Source organism: Rhopalosiphum maidis, chromosome 1 (assembly GCF_003676215.2).
Source record: "Rhopalosiphum maidis isolate BTI-1 chromosome 1, ASM367621v3, whole genome shotgun sequence".
Classification (NCBI taxonomy): domain Eukaryota; kingdom Metazoa; phylum Arthropoda; class Insecta; order Hemiptera; family Aphididae; genus Rhopalosiphum; species Rhopalosiphum maidis.
In genome coordinates this window covers 79,384,671-79,405,633 of record NC_040877.1, presented here as the reverse complement: position 1 = coordinate 79,405,633, position 20,963 = coordinate 79,384,671, and the positions used below count along the sequence as shown (strand labels likewise).

General features: G+C 35.1%; 1 protein-coding gene across 4 annotated transcripts in view; it reads left to right on the top strand.

The window, feature by feature from the left end:
- The window catches only part of LOC113555507 (protein TANC2), a 183,851-nt gene that overhangs the window by 122,243 nt on the left and 40,645 nt on the right, over positions 1–20,963 (top strand). Inside the window, exons 1-2 of one of the 4 annotated variants that reach the window (XM_026959860.1) lie at positions 2,928–3,281; positions 6,681–6,759. The exons of the other annotated variants lie outside the window; for them this stretch is intronic. Of the exons in view, the coding sequence (XP_026815661.1) occupies positions 6,696–6,759 (64 nt within the window). The 5' untranslated portion in view covers positions 2,928–3,281; positions 6,681–6,695. Of the gene's footprint in view, positions 1–2,927; positions 3,282–6,680; positions 6,760–20,963 lie in introns of those variants that run through there. 4 annotated transcript variants of the gene reach the window in all.

The following is a 20,963-nucleotide window of genomic DNA, read 5'->3' as shown; positions in this document are numbered from 1 at the left end:
CTTACCTACATCATATCTAACTTTTATATTCGTAGCGTTATTCATTTACAGTAGGTATATTATTCACAATAATATAATTTATTGTGATTTACGTTATTATTTGAATTTCCTAAAAAACATGAAACTATGAGAGTAGTATATTATTATTTATTTACAGTTATAATGATTTCAGTATACGAATATACACGACACACGGAATCACGTTATATTTCTAACATTTTAACCGTAAAAAGTAAAAACCACAGAATATTAAACAATATTCGCATGAGTATCATACGCGAATAAACCGGCGTACTTATACCTTTATATCTTATAAAGAATTATAATAATTTAAACTTCTTCATTTCTTTAACGGTGAAAATGAATATTAGATAGGTACTGTGGTGATTTTATTTTATAAACTGAAGTACCGTTTATATGTATAACTTTGGTGTAAGCTTATATTATATTGTATTTAATACTTGTTATATGACTATTGATTGTAATACATTAATTTATTTTCTAAATGTTTAGTATAATGTTTTATCTTATAACAGTTTGAATATTATATTAATTAACTCATTAAATGATAAACATTAAATGGTATATATATATATATATAGTTACGTGCTCGTATTTCAAACACATTACTTTTATGATAAGGTAATACACCAGAAACAAATTACCCGATAAATGGTACACAATGAATTTGTTAAAAATGATTAAAAAGATTGAGAAAATATCGTAATATTATTATTCCAAGCTCTTTCGGGATATTATGTTACTCCACAATGTTATTTCTCATTAGTTATTTGTGTGCCCGGACGATTAATCAAAATGGAGAGAGATCACTGCCCGTCTGCCATAATCAAATTAAATATATTCGTGTCTTTCACACGGACATAATTTTTCACGAGTGGGTAATAATCGTACGGCGTGGAATATAACAATCATAATAATAATAATAGTGCATTTTGGACAACCGATCGAGTCGTAGGCTGGTGCATATAATGAATGGTAGACGTAGACCGGTATTGCAGGGGTCATGATGTGTAATTATAAAACGCACGTTTTAAGTGCAACCTTTCTGGAGTCTCGTTTTCGTCCTAATGTCTTTTTGGTACACGACAGCGGACGAACGGGCAAAGTCCTCCGTGGAATGTATAATAAGTATAATAACAGACATAGTCGAAACACTAATAGATAAAATTAAATTTCGTTTCACGAAAAACACAATTCTCCGCATACACTTCCCACATCGTTCAAATGGTCCCGAAATAAACGTCATAAATTCACATTAAAATGTTATGAACGTCCGTTGAGCATTTTCAGACACCCTGACAAGAAGCATGCTTAATACTTTTAATTGACACATTAATTACGGCGATTATAAAACATGGATGTGGACTGTGTGGTCCATTTTAGTGCCAGAGTATTCTTCTCGTCAATTTCTCAACGGTCGTGGGAAATTAGTTTCTCGAATAAATCGAACTCGGCTGAATATATTTCACGGGAAAACAAATTAAAGCAAAGTAGTTAACACACAATGAGTGTTTTTACTTTTCACTACAAACGGTGTTTTCAATTGAAATCTCATGAATAAAATCATAATTTTAAGTCAATAGGTGTTTTATTTCTGTTCTCAGCAGTCGTGATTTTTAAGGGGACTCCACGCCCCCGTGTGTTATCCTCATCTTGTCATTCCTACGTACAACGCGATGGTAAATTTGCATTTAGCAGAACCAATTTTGTGTTGTCAAATATTATTAGAGTCAATTGAAATATTCAATATAAATAGATTTCTATAATTATTATAGTCATAGAATTCTCATAACTCGCTTGAAAATTAAAATAACGTTTACCACCAAAAAGAGTTCATGGATAATATTCCTACCTTTAAGTTTGATCGTAAGTCGATTCACTCTAATCTTTAAGCTAACAACACAAAATCAGTTTTATTGAATGCAAATTTGTTAATTTATTATACTGTACGTTTGTTAGACGGAGACAACGCATACGGTGTGGCGTTATTTTAATAGTTTTGTTCGTTACACGACATCATTATCCACAGCAGTTTACCAATCAATATTTTCGTCGTAAAACACGCGTAGTCGCACAGATTGTACGGAAAGATTATTGAACAAATCGATTACGAGTTCTTATAGGAGACTACCTCTATAGGTTCAGTCTGAACAATATCATAATATGAATCGCATGACGAACGCGTCGTAGGTAAAAATAATTATGTCGGTGTTATACTATAAAAGGGGCACCATACCCACATTATTTCGTTGCAATCGTCACAATATTAATATCATTATTCATTATCTGTCGTATTTTTGTTTTTGTCGAAGACGTGACAGTATAAACGTAAAATGTCTAAATGTCGTCATAACTAATATGTACAACAAACTTTGTACGATTCACGCGCGGTCCAATTGGTATTTACTAATGTACAGCAACACTCGAAAAAGTCGAAAATATTAATGTTACTGGTGCAGTGTTTAGTTTTAAAGCGAATTTTCTAACGCCAACGACAATAACGCGTTGACGTTAAAATAATAATTACAATGTTATAATAATAATTATAATTGTTATTAATCGCGTAACAGGCGCTCGAATGGTTAACGTGCAGGTGCCATGTAAAATACAACAGGACGCAGACGGTTAATATGTTTACGTCGATACGGACCGTTCACAACGCGTTCACTATAATATTATTACCGTGTGTATTGGTCCACAAAACGTTCGTGTCGGAAAACGGCGAAAAAACCGAACCGAACGAGATAATAATAATATTATTATTGTTGTTGTTGCGTTGCGACTCGTCGGCGCGGGGTCAACAGGTTGGGCCGTCGGAAGCGCTGAAGTAGTGTGCGCGTGTGGTGGTGTGGTTGCGCGAGAGTGTGTGCGTGCGCGCGCAATCAGTGTGCGTTCAGTGCGTGTCTGTTGCACAGCGACCGTTTGAGCGTCGTACCGTGTGCGCGTGCGTTCTCTCGTCTCGTCGTCGCATTCGTTCGTTATACGTTTTTTTTTTAAATTAAATTTTTCTTTTCGACATCTCGTGCGCCCGCGTCATAGTCGCGGCGGTCAGTGGTTTACAAACGGTTTTTTTTTTAAACTATAACTGAATTCGCCGTCCAACGTCGTTCGGATTTCAGCGGTTAAACACGTGATCGTAGCCGCCCGCAGTGCGAGTTAAAACTACTTGTCTCTCGAGTTTTTCGTGTTCGGCATCGCCTCGTAAAGTTCGTATTCGCGCACTCGAGTGTCATCGTCGCCGCTACCGCTGAACTCTTACGGTAGGTACCAGCAATTTGTACTATATAACATATTACTATTTGCGACGAGTAGATAACGAGTATCACGAGTATCATTGTTTCATCGCACGCGAGTATGAAATTATTGAAATGAGTAGGGCAGGGTTACCAATTAATATTTTTAAAGACCACTCTAGAAGTTCAGAAAATTTTCGGAGCTTTTAAAATTTTAAATGTACATCCCAAGAAAGTCTAAACAAATTCAAAATATAAAATTACAATTAATGAAAACCTTTTTTTTTAATATCTTTTTAATTCACTGTCAAAAAAATAATTATATACATTTTCTATCCACAAGCTAGATAAAGTTCGTCCACGAGTTTTCCGTTGGTGATCATTATCTTGTTGGTAACGCCATAATTCCGGTTAATTTTTTTCTTATGGGACTCATATAGTCATACTTGTTCTGTCTTTTGGTCCGTACGATAGGTACCGCATTTTATGAGATACGTCATGTCTTATTTTGTCACTGGCGCATAGTGTGAGTGAGTCACGGACCGTTTAGAGGTGTGGCGAGGACACGCGCGCTCCGGACTTTCATTCGTTTACGACATAACGTGTATATTATTATTATAAATTATTACATATTAAAATATTATAGTATAATAATATATTTAGTGTCGCCCACGGGTCTCAACCGGCCGTCCGTCAACTTACTTAAACGACGATAATGTTTTAACACAAATTTGTATTATTGGTATATGCCGCGCCGATCCGATCCGATTTTACGCGCAGCGCTTCGTACCGCAGTGTCCCAGCGGTTTCAGAATTTCCGAGCGAATAATAGCGTTCGTTCACATCGTCCGTTTACCCTTCTTCACGGTGACGGAAATAATATGACGTGGCGCATTCGACGCCCGTCAAAAGCCGAAAAGTGAAAGGCTTTCCCCAGTCCGTTGTACTGCAGGTGCACCATAGTCGCATTATATTTAATGTAAAATAAAAAAGGAAGGGACCTGATTTTTTTTTGTCCGGGATCAATATTGTAGTGTGTGTGGACAATGGGAGAGGGGGAAAATCGCATTATATATTAATGTGCAGTTGGAGGGTCGTAGTAAATCACACACGATCGAATGGGGTGGTTCCCAAAACCGGCTCCCAGTCCAGGGGTTCGCCGGGACCTGCTGCAGTTGGTGGTGTCGGTGCGGTATGACGCACGCCGCTTGTGTTACAGACGAATTGCATTTTTTACTCATTTTGATCCCGCGATAGCAATTCTTTAAACTGCTAAGTTGCAACTATAGTGTCGGATGCTGGCCTCGAATAAGTTAACGCCTGGTGGCAAATTAATGATTTTCGATGTCGATTATTATGCTGCAATATCATTATAATACATGTATCAAACCAATGCTAGTTATAGTCTTATAGGTCTCCAAAAACGATTAGTCGCCCCGAATAACGTGTGAACTAATATTGTTGTTGTTCCTAAGTGTTTGAAGTACACTCGATAACTGTTTGTTGTAGGTAAAGAGGTCTTTATAAGCTTGTAATGAATTGCGAAATTGCGGTATCTTTGGTCAAGCGAACTGCGATTTTCCGTAATTCTGAAGTGTTAAAAGTTTAAATTGATGTTTTTCGAGTGGTTTTAGCAGACATTATGTTTCAAGTGTATACTATTGATCGTCGTGTCGGTTTCGATCCGGTTCCCCCATTGTCGAATATCGTAGTATATTATACATAGTTACCAGTTATACCCAAGGTGAAAATTGCAGATTACTGTCGATTTGACGTGGTTGTGCGTATCTTATGACAAACTTGTTCGAACGTATTTATGAAGGACTGCTACCGTTTGTATTTTATTTTAATAACAATATAATATTATATCGTTTTTTCGGAGTCGTCTATAGTCTACAACTCGCTGACGACGGAATTAAAACGTCGTTTTACGCTATTTTCGCTCTCGCGATATCTTCAGCTGTTAAACACGCATACGCCTACCACGCAGTCGTAAATTAACCGTAGCTGAGTATCGTCTTTTGTCTTAACGACGGAAGCATAAGATAATAGAAAGAAAAAAAGTTGCAATCTTTTTTAAAAATCGAATCGGATGAGCAGGCCCGAGGCTATATAGTGATGAGTAGTTTATACTATACGGTTCTTCGTACAGTCAGACTGGTAGTGACTTCTTGATTTGGTATGGTCGAATGGTGCAGCTGGTGCAGTAGTAATTTTTTTTTTTTTTTACCTCTGTTTTTCTTCATTACCGTAGTAATCGTTGCAATTCGAAACGGTCTTCTACTAGGTACCTGTCTACCGTATAAGTATTAGAACACACGCCCATAATAAGAGGAATGAATATCGTCTAGTAATTTCAGCGGCGCGCTTTTGGTTTCACGAAATATACTATTATTTACGTAGTCTCTGTCGTTGTACGATTCCAAAATCTTCCGTGTGCTTTGCGCTTACAGTTGCCCTACAGTGCGCATATTTAGGATCATTGACGCATTGACCAGGCGATATGATATTGTTTATAATGTTTATATGCGTCAAAAATTCGTTTTTAGCACTCGCCCTTTAAAATTCCTCTACACCTTACCACTAATGACCCACTCGCAGTTAAAAATAAAATAACTTAGATGGTATCTAAGGTCTAGACATATCTTATTGTACTTATCGTTGTAAATAGTTGGTAACTGGTCAAATTATAAGTATCTGCAGGATATACATATTTTGAATTAGTAACTGTTATAGTCAATGTCACCCTACCCCATTATCGTAGTGTCGAATGTCTCAAAATAAAACATCATCGACACTGTTTTTGCCGGACGATAGTATGATAAACACCGAATTTGAAACCACCTCGTAATAACTGTCGTTCAGTCGTTGTACATACGTAATACAACGTCATTGAATAATATAATAATCGTAGAATCGTAGTACTGCGTGCCACTGTCATCCGAGTGCGGACATATGTCTCGGCGTATCTGCGTGTGTTACCATCTCGGCGGTAGTGCAGTGTACATGTGTCGAACACTAGGCGGAGAGAAACTCAATATGCGCCTCCCGACCGGAAGACCGTATAACCGTCAAAACTTATCTCTAGCACTTGCTTTCCGCCGTCGTATGTATCCGTAGTAGTAGAAGCGTATATTATAACATCATGTATCCTCTATTATTGTGGCGCCATGTCGAAACTAAAAAAAAAACGCTGCCGCTACCTTCGTTTTTCGCGTTAAAACGACATATATACGTATTATATACGTAGTATTGTTTATTGTTATCACGAAATGTACGTCATGTTATATACAATAGACAATAACGGTGAGACACGGTAGTCTTCGCGCCGATTTATCTTGTATAGGTGATCAATGATACTCCTCGTTGTCGTCGTATTATTATTATAATATAAGCGATACACCATTGTAATGATCACGTTTGCAGGACACCGCCGGAGCCATGCCGGGACACGACCAGCACGGCGACCGGGAAGATGACGACTTTTGGCCGAACATCTCGTCAGGTACACACGGCATGATATGTTATACCCAAGACTCAACACTGTTTTCTTGTTATTATGTTGTACGATAGTTCGAATAGACGAATGCGACATAAAATGAAATTGGGTGGCGTTTAAAAGCGTTTGCACTGTAATATATGCATATAGTTCTAGTAATATCGGACGTTATTGTAATGTGTTATTTTATTAGTATTGTATGCATCTGCTCCGAGGGTGGTGTGTGCCCGGGAAAGATGTTAATTGCGATTATAGTAATGATACGTGTTCGCGCGCCCGTCCGCCCGTCCGTGTACGAAATTATAATCGTAAACAAAAAATATTGCGAAACGTGTTATTGTTATATACCTATTATGATAATAATGTACGTCGTACCCAGATAAATATTTAAATGGTTCATGTTGATGTTTGCAAAGCCGTCGTATTTGTTCGTCTTTCGTCGACTGAGCAAATTCGACGCGCGGAATGAAACTCGAGGCACGTTCGATTGGGACCGTCTGCTGTCGTGGTCCATTGGCGTTTGATGACCTACGCGCATTACGTGCCCGCACGTTATCGTCGCGTCGTATTTACACGGTTCTATACACAAAACGCGAGCTTTGGGTTTCCAAGCGAAGCGTACAGTCTTGGCTTTGAGAACGATAATATCTCGATTTCGCAAAACGTATTTATACTGTTTTCAATATTATTATGGTAAACGCAGTTATCGGCCGAAAGCGGTTGTAACGTTATCCATCAGCTTCTTATCGTAAATCATCAGAAAGTATAAACACATTATGAGGTACCTCGTACCTATGCCTAATTGATTACGATATAAGTGTTTATAATATTAATAATATATTCTGCACGTTTTGTTGAAAGTACAGTGTAATAGTAATAATGTTAATAAATAAAATATTTAATATTATGTACGACACGCGCTACGCAACGGCGGAGTAGATCTTAATCAAATTCGTAGATTATAGTTAAATACATTGTATATTATAAATTATAATAATATTATAATACTTCCTCGGGTGATTGATTTAAATGAACCCCATCGGCTACAATAAAGTTTTTCATCGCTTTATTACTCTACAATATTATATGAGACGTGATTTTCCCGCGTACTTTTCGTAATATCCGGAGATAATCTCGGCGGCAATAATTTCAATAACAAATTGATTTTATTTTGTGATAACAAAACAAAGCGTATATTGTGATCGGTACGGTGAAGTACTAAATTTTCCAACCATCGATATTGATCTCGGACAGTGTTATTACGACGTTATAATAATATCACGACAGAAAATTACATAAGACTCCTTTTCGTTTATTATAATAAATTTACATACGAACCGTAAAATAACTGAAATATCGGTGTTCAGCAACCATACTCGTTTATAAGAGTTGGAAATTACATTGTTCTGCGATAACCAATTTAAACTAAAAAAACTGCGTTTTAGCTAATCATCGAGTTGTACTATGCAGCAGTGCCTTTCGCACTTCAGTTTAGTTCCAGCACTTATTATTTATAAGCGACTCGTTGCCAGTGGTACACCGTGTTCAAATGCCTATCAGTAAATAGGAAAAAAATGGAGAACTTTAGGATTGGCTCAACTAAATTAAGTACACTACTGATGGTTATCGGGATAGGGTAGTTGACTGGTAGCAGTTTGATAAACTTGACAAACGTGGTTGGGGGAAAGCAGAGTCCAGTTATGCTTATTATTTTATTAATTTATATATTTGTATACTTTCCTGTTTATAATACAGACAGTTACAGCTACCTGTAGTGTGCTAGTGTACCGTACGATTATCGTTATGGTTGTTATTAAATATTTTTTATATCGTGTATATAGCTATGCATCCCCCGTCCCGTCATCCCGTCATCGTCTCGGTCCAGTGTATTGTGTTAAAATCTAAGGCGCTTGTATTATATTATTATACTGCAGGTAGCCACTGAATCTGTTTAACGTTATGGCCCCGAGGAAAAACGCGCTGAATAAGCTCCATTGTCATAAATCAGTTCGTCGCTTTAAAATATAATATTTATGACGACATTATTATTACTATTATAGCGTTCTATAACCATCTACCTGGCCACTCATTGATGGTATAATAATAGCATAGAATGTCTGTTGTAGTTGTTGTAATATTCGCATACACTTGCTGAGCAAAACGCAGGCAGACAAGAATATATATATATATATATATAAATTGCGAATCTAACCCTTCGAACGACTGCAACAGCGGCGACGGGTGCAGACGGTCGTTTTTAGATTGGTTCGGTGTAATTTTCTGCGGCCGTGATGCCGGAAAGATACCGAAAATGAGCTCGTTGGCCGTCAGCCTCGGGGATGCATTCCGGCGTGTTCGGACCTCTGCCTCCACCTTCACCGCTGTTGCCGTTCAGAGAACAATACGAATTCCGGTACGTCGTATTCGTATACGTATACACCTACCTACCTGCCTTCGTGCCAGTGTATATAGTAATAACGTAGCGTATAGTTGTCATCGCGTACTTATATATATATATATATATATATATACACACACGTGTGTTTGTGACATTATTATCTATTCTCCAAACGTTCACAGACCTCCGCGCACGAGCTCCTATTTCACCAACGACGTGCGTATACAACTACAATACAAGTGAGGGTGCGAGAGTGTGTGTGTGTGTGTGTGTGATACGCGTATTCGTATTATGTTGTGCGGCATGTAAATAATAATATAATATCGTGTACACGTACGGAGAAGTCGCGCGTTTCGGGAGACATCAACGCTGCAGGTCTCGCCGTAGATGACGACGACGTCGCCTCCAGGGCCCCCACGTACTCGTCCGTTAAAATCCGCTCGCTTATTAATTCCAACCTATGTATATGTAATATATATATATGTATAATAACGAATCATATTATACGCATACGCTTTAACAATAATAACAATAATGTGTAGCGCGATGCTAACGGGTACACTGTTGTATATGCATAATATATTATTGTTATAATTGCGGTCGTGGTGTGCGCCAAATTTGTGTGCGGGAACGCCGCCGCCGGTCGCGTCGTTTGTCTCGTGCGACCCACGCCACAGCGGCCGGTAGTCAAAACAAAGTATAAACTATTATGTAGATAGTATCCTTTCGCGACTTTCTCTGTAAAACATAATATTTGACCCATCGGCGGGGACGGGGGGGCCTCGGGACTCTCACGTAGAAAGCGTGAAATTGATTCAAAGGCGCGTACTCTTTTAAATAGATTAAAATTGACCTACCTGGGCATGTTCTTAATAATGTTTTAATTGAAATATTGTCGACATTGTTGTGTGTTTTGTAACAAACTCGGTCCGAATGAATTGTGTGAATCTCATTATTTGTATACGTGGCATAAGTGGAGACTTGTGTGAGAGTGTAGCTAGGAATCCGTATCTTTTGTAAAGATACTTTGTGGGTATATACTTTTTTTAAATCTAAGTTTTCGATGAAGCTTAGATCGTTTTTAATTTTTGTCTTGATTAATATTGTATTTAAATATTTAATTAATATTGTATTTATATATTTTATGTATATTATTGTTTATGGTACATTAGATAATATTAAAAAAAAAAAATCAAAATGTTGGGGTGGAAAGGGGAAAGAAAGTTGAATGTAACTTGTATACTTCACAAAATGTTTATTATTATTTAAATTCTAGTGGTAGGATAAAAAGATAAATCTTTTTTGTTTAGATAATGTGATAATACACAAAATACAGATATAGGAGGACGGGTAGACGACTGCTCTCATATCCCTTTATAATCAGCCTAGATCTCTTATAGTATGTGGTAGTGGTGTTATGCACCATTGTTATTGGATTTATGAAAATAATTTATTAAAAAATATGAAAAATCGATCTTATTTTTTAGACGCGTATCCCACCACCGCCGCAAAGGAATGAAAAAGTGGAATTTGTGGAATTTTAATCGTATATTAGGTACCTATAATTCGTATTGTTAAAAACGAAGCCTCCGGACTGATTGAAAAACCAATATAATACAACAATACCTCGGCTTAGTTGATTGAATAATTATATTTATTCAGAGTATAAAGCATCTCTCAGATTAATATTAAGACTTGTTCTTTTTCGTTTCAGGCGGGCGCTTAATTTTCGAAACTGAATTAATGAAGCGAAAAAAAATCTTCTACACATAATTCGTAATGAACACATCTTGTTCGCTCGTGTCCAACGTGTATTGATGTTATTAAGTCATGCACTATAAGTATATAATAACAATTTATTATTATATATTGTAATCAATAGATTTTCATGATTATACTGCTGTGCAGTGTACACTCGTGCTGCAGCCGCTCTCTGCAACGTCTTTTGGGATTCAACGGCTTTTACGTGCACGCGCTAATCCTCAAAGTGAAAGCCGTCGGCTTCCGGTCTAATTAAAAATAATAAACACGTGGTGCGTAGGTACATTACATGTATCATTTTGTTGTTCGCAAAAAAAGAAAATGCCAATTAATGAACGATTTAAATGCAAGTACACACTCACACGACGCGTACGATATGTTGTACTTCTGCAGTTATATTGTATTATATTAGCGTTTCGTTCAACCGGTGTAAAACATAATATCGTTGTGTTACTGTTGGTGATTCATTAAGTAGCCATATATAATATTATATACCTATTATTATTGCAATTGTGCCCATGTGCTACAGTATTTCTTCCTAATTAGAACAATATACTATGCGTTTTTTGATTAACGGTGAACGTGTATTGCTGGGAATAGCGCGAAGGGGTTAATTATTGATAGTTTTTTTTGTACAATTCTATATTTTATTGTATATAAGTTGTTTAATTATCTATATTTCGTTTAAAAGCTCGCAAAAACCGTTGACCTGATAATAGTGTTGTATTAATAAATGTATGGCGAAAACATTATTTTTAAGAAATATGAAATAAATAACAGAATAAACGTCGTATCCCGGGTACCAAGTTATTAAGCTCTTTAAACTATTTAATATTATTATAATGTGTGAGATGGAGGTTAAATAATTATTTTAATAACAATCAGATACTTCTATTACATTGTAAATTTGCAATTAATATTTTTGGTAAGTACCTACTGTGTTATATTATAAACTTTTTTGTTAGTGAATAATGAACATAAAAGATTATTAATAATGTGGCTGTAAATTTATTTTATAAATTTTCATTTATAATTAGTCTCTAATTGGTCACTATTTTACAGAAAAAATCTTTAAAGTACTTAATTTTAAACTATAGTTATACTGAGAGCACTGTATAAGTCTATTCTTTGAAGTCTTGAAAAGGAGCTTATAATACGGCCAAAGCCAGACTTTTCATATCCAGTCAATTAAATTACTATCAATAATATTATTTGTATTAACAAGAGAGTTTCATGCATCATCGAGTGTGTACAAACTTAATCTTACTTGTTAATATCTTTGTCCAATTTACCTTTTAAGATGGGTCATATACCCATCTGTATCAATATATGTACATGTTTCAATATTTAAAAAAAACTGGCCGCAATCGCGCCGTAAAAATGCTTTAAACAATTATTATTTTGATTTTTGAGATAAAATTTTTTGGTGAATGTTGAACAATAAAATAATTCAATTTTATTAGTGTTGTGTAGGTAATTCAGTTTTACTACATACATCCGTGATATTCCTATTCATATATTATGTACAATTGATAATATTGTGTATGTAGTACGAACCCGGAATAGTAGTTATACATATACTCATAATTTCAATGAAATAAATAATATTATAATCTATTTAGTATTTACAAAATGGTTTATCGACCACTCGTCCTAACGATTCCTATTTTTGCCGTAATTGTAAAAAGACTATTCGTCCAAATTGGTCCCATCAAAATACGTGTTATTTAATTAAACAAAAAAATAACAATATAAATTATACCTATGTGTATTGTGTTTATTCTAACAATATTTATTAATAATATTATTTCGTTTTTATTAAGATATACTGACCTTATTTATGTGTATATTTTGGAACTTTAAAAATTACCGAGTATTATTACATAGTTAATATGACTATATAAGATAATTTTTTATTTGTTAATCATTAAATTACAAACATAATATTGTATTTTCGTACAAGGAAGATAGTCAACGTAATTTTAAAAAAAATTACATAAACCCGAATTTGAAGTACGGAAACCGTAGAGAAGTGTAAGTAGACAATGTAATCGTCGAATTATTAAACCATTACGTTGGTATTCACTATATTGTATATAAACATAAACATGTTCACAAATTACCGGCTTAGTATTTGAAAATATGGTCTTTAGGTATACCTATAAATTTATAATTCAGTAAAAATTGGGCATAAGATTGCTCGAGGAATCGCCTATAATATATAATATTATAACAAACTAAGTATACTATTAGTCGAGCTATTAGTCTTTCTACGAAGTTTGTTATTTTAACGCTTTGAAGTTTTGACTCGATGTAGTGGAAGGCGAGTCAACGGGTATTGATAGAGGTGTCTACTAATCAGACAATATAAATTACTTAATATGTATATAATACTTGTCTACTAATTGAAACCGAATACTAGTCCGTGGCGATAAGACTGAATACGGCGTGGCGTGTTCCATGTTGTATTTTGGTTCATTATTGACACCTTGATATATTTTTATCATTGTACCATACGAATCTGCTCGCGACGAATACGCTACGATGCGACGAGGCATCAAATCATTATTTAATCGTGTGATATACCGTTATAGGTGTTGCGAGATCACTTCGTGGTCGTGATCATTAAAAATCGACGATCAAACAGCGGGCGCGAGTGCGCGACACCATCACCATCATCGCCGTCATTAAATACCACGCGGCGAGAACATAACACACACCTATATAAAACTATACGCTATTATTATACCAGGCGTGAATCCTACTAATAGTAATAATAGTATATTATGATATAAGAATTGCACGATTCTTCACTGCACGCGTCGTCTGAAAACGCATAAACATACGCGTGTCTTTTTTCACAGAACATTATTGTATAGAAGTGGAAAAAAAAATAACAGAAAATCTTCCAAATGGCGGTCGCACCGATCTGCGGCGTACAGCTAACAATTCATCTTGCGGGATCGTTCAAATTTGTGGCCGTTGGCCTGTAAAGCTGTAGCACATAGTATAATAGTATACATGCACAATGCACTTATCTGGACGGTGCATCATTGCTGCAGCAGAGGCAATGGTGTATATATTACGATCCAACAATAATAATATTATGCGCGCGCGTGTTTCGTGTAGAAAATCGTTATAATCTTCAGGGATGTAGACGGATGGATATAATATTATGTTGTGCGCGAGAACGTATTGCAGTCGTATACACGTATATACTGTATATACTATGTATATATTGATATGTTATTATGTTTACACAATAGGCGTATATAGTTGGCCTCCTATTCGACCGTCACCAGCGGTATAAAAACTGTTAAAACAATTTGTGCAGTTCGTGTAAAAGAATAAGAACTTTTTCAAGGGGATTATAGTAATTTATTTGATGTGCTGGTTGTTGTGAAATGTGTGTTATCATAATGCGAACTACCACTAAATCGTTATTAATCGTTTACTAATCTATATTATATTCTAGACTAAATATAAGTTTACCTGATAGATTATTGTATATGGGCCAAGGGTAGGGGGTCCGGATTCGAGATAGGTAATTGAATACAAAAATCAAATATTTTGATAGTGAGAACCTTCCGTATAATATGTTGTGTATATGCGTGCCTGCGTTTTTAGTGTTCTCGACTCCGGTATCGGTGGTGGTCGGCCACCTGTGACCCTCAGTTGGCGGTGGTGCGATGTTCCGAAGATACGAAAATCCGTCGAGGCGTGAAATACGGATCGTTGCACGAACCATACGCGGTCATAACTCGCGGGCAACACGGTGGGAATTGTTGTTATGATATTACCATAATATTATAATATACTATATCGAAATCTGTTTGCCATGTCTGTTATATTATTATGGCCGCAGTGGTGAATTTAGAAAACATACGTATAGCTCAAGGGCAACATTTATCCTTCCTAATTAACTGATTGCATATTAATTTATTAAGCAAATGGTATTTAGAAATTTTCGAGTAAAAAATGTTATCTAAATAAACGTATCAACTAGGTTGATTAAAAAAAAATAATAATTTTATATTTTGCTTCGCTCGGTTCAACGAATTGTCGAAAAAAGTCTTAAAAATAATCAGATAATAATATACGATTGATGGATTTTGTGATGGCAATAATTATTGATGGAAATATTTGAAAATGTATTCTGTTTTTATTTTATTTTTTTACATTAAAGCGAAATTAGTCATAAGATAACAAAAAAATCGTATTCGATTAATTTTTAAGTAATATGAGATTAAATGATGCTTTATTTCACTGAAAATATAACCTGGTGTTAGGGGTAACGTGCATTTACTACAAGTAATAGTTTGCTATTTATTCGTCAAAGGGCTGGATGGAAAAATGTGACGCGTGTGTTGTATTATGCGTGTATACACAAACATATTATATTTTACGTACAGGGGCGTATCCTGGTCACACGGTTGAAGCGCAGTGTTCCCCTATTATACAAGAAGACGTACAGATTTTTACACGTCCGGCCAAAGTTATGACTACGGATAACATCTCGTCAGTTATCTAAAGCGAACGTTTTATCTGAAGCGCCGTACCGGCTGTGTACGGGTCGGGTATGTATCATTCCTCGGATCTACGTGCATGTACCGTTTGCCCCGAGAGTACCTATTTACCTATATTAATAATATTACATATCTTGGCCGTCAACCCGTCCGAATGAATTCAAACAAAAAAACGACGTTTGACGTCACATTAAATCGCCGAAGTGTACCCTCTTGAGACACACTGAAACCCGTTGTGAGTAAAATTATGCACTGAAGCAATAACACGGAATCACGTAGTTACAAATCAGGATTAGTTCTCACAGTCGTCCGCAGCTCTGATTTTCAAGTTTTTTCTCAAGTTTATTTTTTGGGAGTAGAAGCGGACAGCGGTCGCGTCGTTTGTTTCTTTGACGATGCCGATGGCGCTTGCGATATCCGCGATGGCCAAAGATCTGTAGGTACGCGGGAAAAATGTTTCCGAAATATTTCAACTAACCAACTTTTCATTTATACATTGATACATTATTGTCGTTAAAATTATTCAACCCCAAAAAATGTGAAACAAAATCGTTTGCTTTGTTGTGAGTCAACGACAATCGTTGCGACTTATACATGGTTTATATAATATAACGCCTATTGGGGGTTTGTCGGCGCGAGTCTTAAATAACCTAGTTTTGTTGTCGATCCGGATTGATATCTTGAATCACGACTTTATAGAATTATTATTATTATTATAAGTAAAAGTGGCATTGAGCATTATATAATAATATAGTTTCGGATTTCCGATTGGACGTGTATCGATCATTCATCGTTGGTCCTTAATAGATAACCCTTTTCTATTCACGGGATACTCGACGTCGTTAAGCATGAATTACGTTCTTGATGCCTAACCGATATCGCTTTTAAAAGAAAATGTTTGTTTTGGTTATCTTTTATTTTTTGGCGAACGATTTTTTATGGATTCTTCTATTATATGTTCAAGAGAAGTATTCAAAAAGATGCATATAACTTGTATTACAGTATACTAAGTATATACATATCGATTGGAAAATAAAAAATAAAATATTACCTATAGTGCTATAGATATATATTGTATTTATTTACTAAAAAGTAGTCAATTTTAAGATTTTTCTCCTGTTTTCTAGTAACAGGAAAAATTAATTGAAATTTGTCTGCAGAATATTATTAACAAGAATAAAAATGAAGAAAACTATTTAAATACAATACTACTTTACCTGCAGAACTGAATTTTGGTATATATCTGATAAATTATTTTGTCAATACATAATAATTATAATAATAATATGTTTGTTAAAATTGCATTATTGTATCCTTTAATAGTATTTGTGATTTGTTGAATTTATAGGAACGACATCAACATTATAATATGTAAATTTAGAAATATGAAATAAGATAATAACGACGTTTTTTTTTTTTGAAATTAATAAAATTTAAATATTTGTGTAATCGGAAAACTAGGTTTCATCGGTATGCCGTTTGTATATAACGATTTCCGCGGTAAAAGAATAGAGCATATAATAATAATAATAATAATAATTTATTTTATTTATTGCTAGTAGAAGTAATGTGTACAAAGTATAATGGACGAATGTATGAAGTTACTAGTTTTGCTCTACACTGAGGTAAACCTCTTATCGTAGAGCAAGAATACTTATCTAGATGTTATTTTAAATATAAAAAAGAAATATGCAATAAATAAACTAAAAAGTAAATTTAAAATAAAGAATACAATTTAAAAAGAGAAAATTCACAGTTAGATATTAGAAGGGATACAATAAGAACTTAGGAATAATTTTGTATCATAATATACGGGTTCATCGTGCATATTTACTAAAAAGTACAATGTATAATACGTGTAATATTATTTTACACGTATATAGTATAAAACAGACGGTTCAATAATAAATTTTTATATAATAAATAATACATATACCTATAACTATATACATTATATTTTGCGCTCCGGAAGAACGGCGTTCACAACGCGAATAATCGCAATGGCGTTGGTATTTATTCGGTCCTATAATGTCGTGTACCCGCCTCTCCCAAAATACCACCTGATCTGTACATATTAAGTGCTATGGGAACCGTTTGTTGTGTATTATACGCCGGTACGTTATTATACGATGAGAACGTTTTGTTATGATTTGAAACACCTTTTGGGCGGTGTGGGTGGGGGGATGCGAATCTGAGAAAAAAATAGCGTTATCCCGACAAGAACCAAAGCCGCCTCCGCGTATTATACACGGACAAAAACCAATTTTCACGATCCCTTTTAACGCGTATTTCGCCGATGGTCGGGTGCGGGGGCGCGAGTGCATTTATCGTGTGTAAGGCGCACATAATATAGGCGTCGGTGAATCTCTCTTTCGGGCCAACAACAGCCGTCACCACCACTGCCCGCTACACAGTCCCACTCTACAACCAACACCACCGAGTCGTGTCGACCGGGGCGATAAATCGCGGACGAATTCGCAGAAAAATATAAACATAATATACACATGCAATGCTCGTTGTTAATAATATATGTCGGCGAACAACAATATAATATTTTATTTGTTGTACGCGTCGCCGTCGTCCAACACGTTTTCCGTAGACACCCTAAAATACCGGTCCTATGCTCCTATCGTTACAAATAAATTATCCGTTTAATAAGAACAGTCTGCGGCGACGTGTAGGTCCCGTCGTTCCAAAACCGCGCAGGTGCCGAAGTTATTATAAAATATATACAGGATGTATCGGTTGATAGTATTGGTAGCACAGTTTTTCACTGATAAGATACAAATTAATTTTTATGTTGTTTAGGTACTAGACAGAATTTGTGTTATTAATATAAAGTGTCATTTTTTTTTAACTTAAATTTCTTTGAATAATGCAATACCTATTATGTGTGTTATGCCGTTGTTATGAACTTCAATAATAAATATCCATAATAAAGAACAAGAAAAACAAATAGTGAATAATTATTTTTAGAATAGATGACGACTACACATTCGAATATATTATTTTATTTCGTAAAGTATTAACTGTTAAGTAAGTCGAATTATGAGAGTTTTTAAATATCAATATTATACGTGCTCATGACTGGCTTAAAAATTAAAATACTGTAAAAAAAAAAAAAAACGAAGAAACGTATAATTTTTGATTTTAACGAGCGTTAAAAAACCACACGTACAACGACGTACTAGACACACCCTGTACTTCACACATAGATATCATATATATTATATAGGTGTATTAAAAAAACGCGTGTGTATGGACCAACTGACGGGAGTTGCTTCGGCAGTGGCGGCGGTCTCGTGTAAGCCTGGAGCGTCGTTCGACAATCAGTTTCCGACTGCGCGTCGGCTACCGGGGACTCGCGATCATCCCGTGTCCGCCCACGGACACCGTAAACTTTATTATATAGTATCATGGAATACACCGAGTGCATGTGCCGAAGTATTTTCATGGTCCACCTAATGACTGTCCTCCCCCCACCATCGTGTCACACACCGGTCTCGGATGAAAACTCTTTCAATCGTATATCGAAGCAACGGACGAGTATTAAAATATTATTAATTATTATTTATAGGAGGAGATCCGTTCGGAAGGACGACTCGACGGCAACGGGTTCCGAGAGAATTCTTATTATTTTTTATTATTATAGGTATAATACCGTGTGTCGGTCGTATTTTTTTCGAGTCTGGACAAGTGCGATCCCGCGGAGGTTCCCATGAAAAAACCGCCGTCGGTTCAACGTCTTTCGGATGCGTCGTCAATATTTCTCCGTAGTCCGTTATATCTATATAATATAATAGAACGTTATTATTATCGTCATCATCGTCGTTATTGTTATTATATTGTGTCCAAACCACGGCGACGCGATTTATTCGTCATCGTCGAGAAATACGTACAAGTATATAATACTTAAATGTACGTGAAGAATTCAGAGAGTCCTCGAAAAATCGCGTCCTTCGGGTGTCATCGTAAATCGTCCGGCATATCTGGAATGTACGAACGGTCCGCGATATATGTACATGCTCCGTACACGTCACTATTTTGTCGTTTTAAATTCCTCGCGTAGCAGTCTTTTCATTGTATTATATATTAAATGTATAGATAGTACAATCCGTATTACCTGACTATACCTGAAAAAAAAAATTATCTATTGTAAAATAAGCGGTGTAAAATAAGTCGATCTATTTCGAAGTTTTATCACTTTATGTGCAAATCGGGGTTTAACTCTTGAAATGGAATTATAAAGACTTATAAGTAGGTCAATTGAGTATGATAAATCACTATATAGTTTATGTATAACATTCCCCGAGTCCTGACGAATCTATGTTGATATAACTTATTAAAAATAGTGCACCCGTTTGCATACTTAAAAGAAAACTGTACACATAGATAGACTCATTTATAATGAATAAACAAACATATAGTTTGTTATAAAAAATAAAAATAATAGTTTGATGATGTATTCTCTTCTTCACGCAAACGTTGCCTGTGTTGTTATCACATGTTGTTTATATTTGCTCTCCGTCATTAGAAGATAATTAGAAAATAAATCATTTTAGCCTATGATTTGTTAAAAAGGGATATATTGATAGGCTGTTGACCCTGTTTGGTATTCATATTCCCTAAGCGGTGAATTATTTATTTATTCATCATTCTTTGTCATTTAATTTTTATTGTAAAAGTGTAGTGTAGTTTCATCTTTCGTCTTTTCACCTTGCGCGGTGATCATGTGCATTAGACTTTCGTGTAGCCGTAAAAGTTTTAAATATATAATGTATATTTGATTGTACTATAATATGTCATATCAAGTTACTTTATTATTAAGTAAAAACCTTGTGTATACATAATTATAATTTATATACATTTATAGCTGTATTCTCATCTTATTATTAATCGTAATTGTTAATATATTTAAATTTGCAATAGCGTGTCTTTATTATTTTTAATATTAATAATTATAAAGAGAGGACCTTGATAATATATTAAACAAATCATAAATAAAATAAAATACATGCAATAATATACACACTAGGCTTTGTATATATATATATAGCCCGTGATGTGATCTATAGACAAATTTTAATTTGTCACAGCCTTTGAGTAGAGTTCACTGTCTTCTATATACTTCATATAAACATCGTAACAAAAATTCATGACTTTCGATTATACGATTAGAGTTTGTAGTGTTATGAAACTAAATAATTTTGAATAATTTTTCAGTTGCTATAATACAACTACACATTATGATAATACACAATAATATTATATAGTTGTCGAGGCCAAGAAATGTTAATCTATCGTTCGTCATATTACAGCCGTGTTCGTTGATACGACGGTATACCTATATACGAAGGAATATATCTATAATGTTATCGTAGTTATTGCCGGTCAGCTACCGATTTACGGGTTTTTTCGTTTAACGCCCGCACAAATTTTGTCATTTCTTTCGGTATAGGTACTTAGATAATAATAATGTGTACGGACGAATCACGATTGCAACGCGACGCGACACAAACTACCGA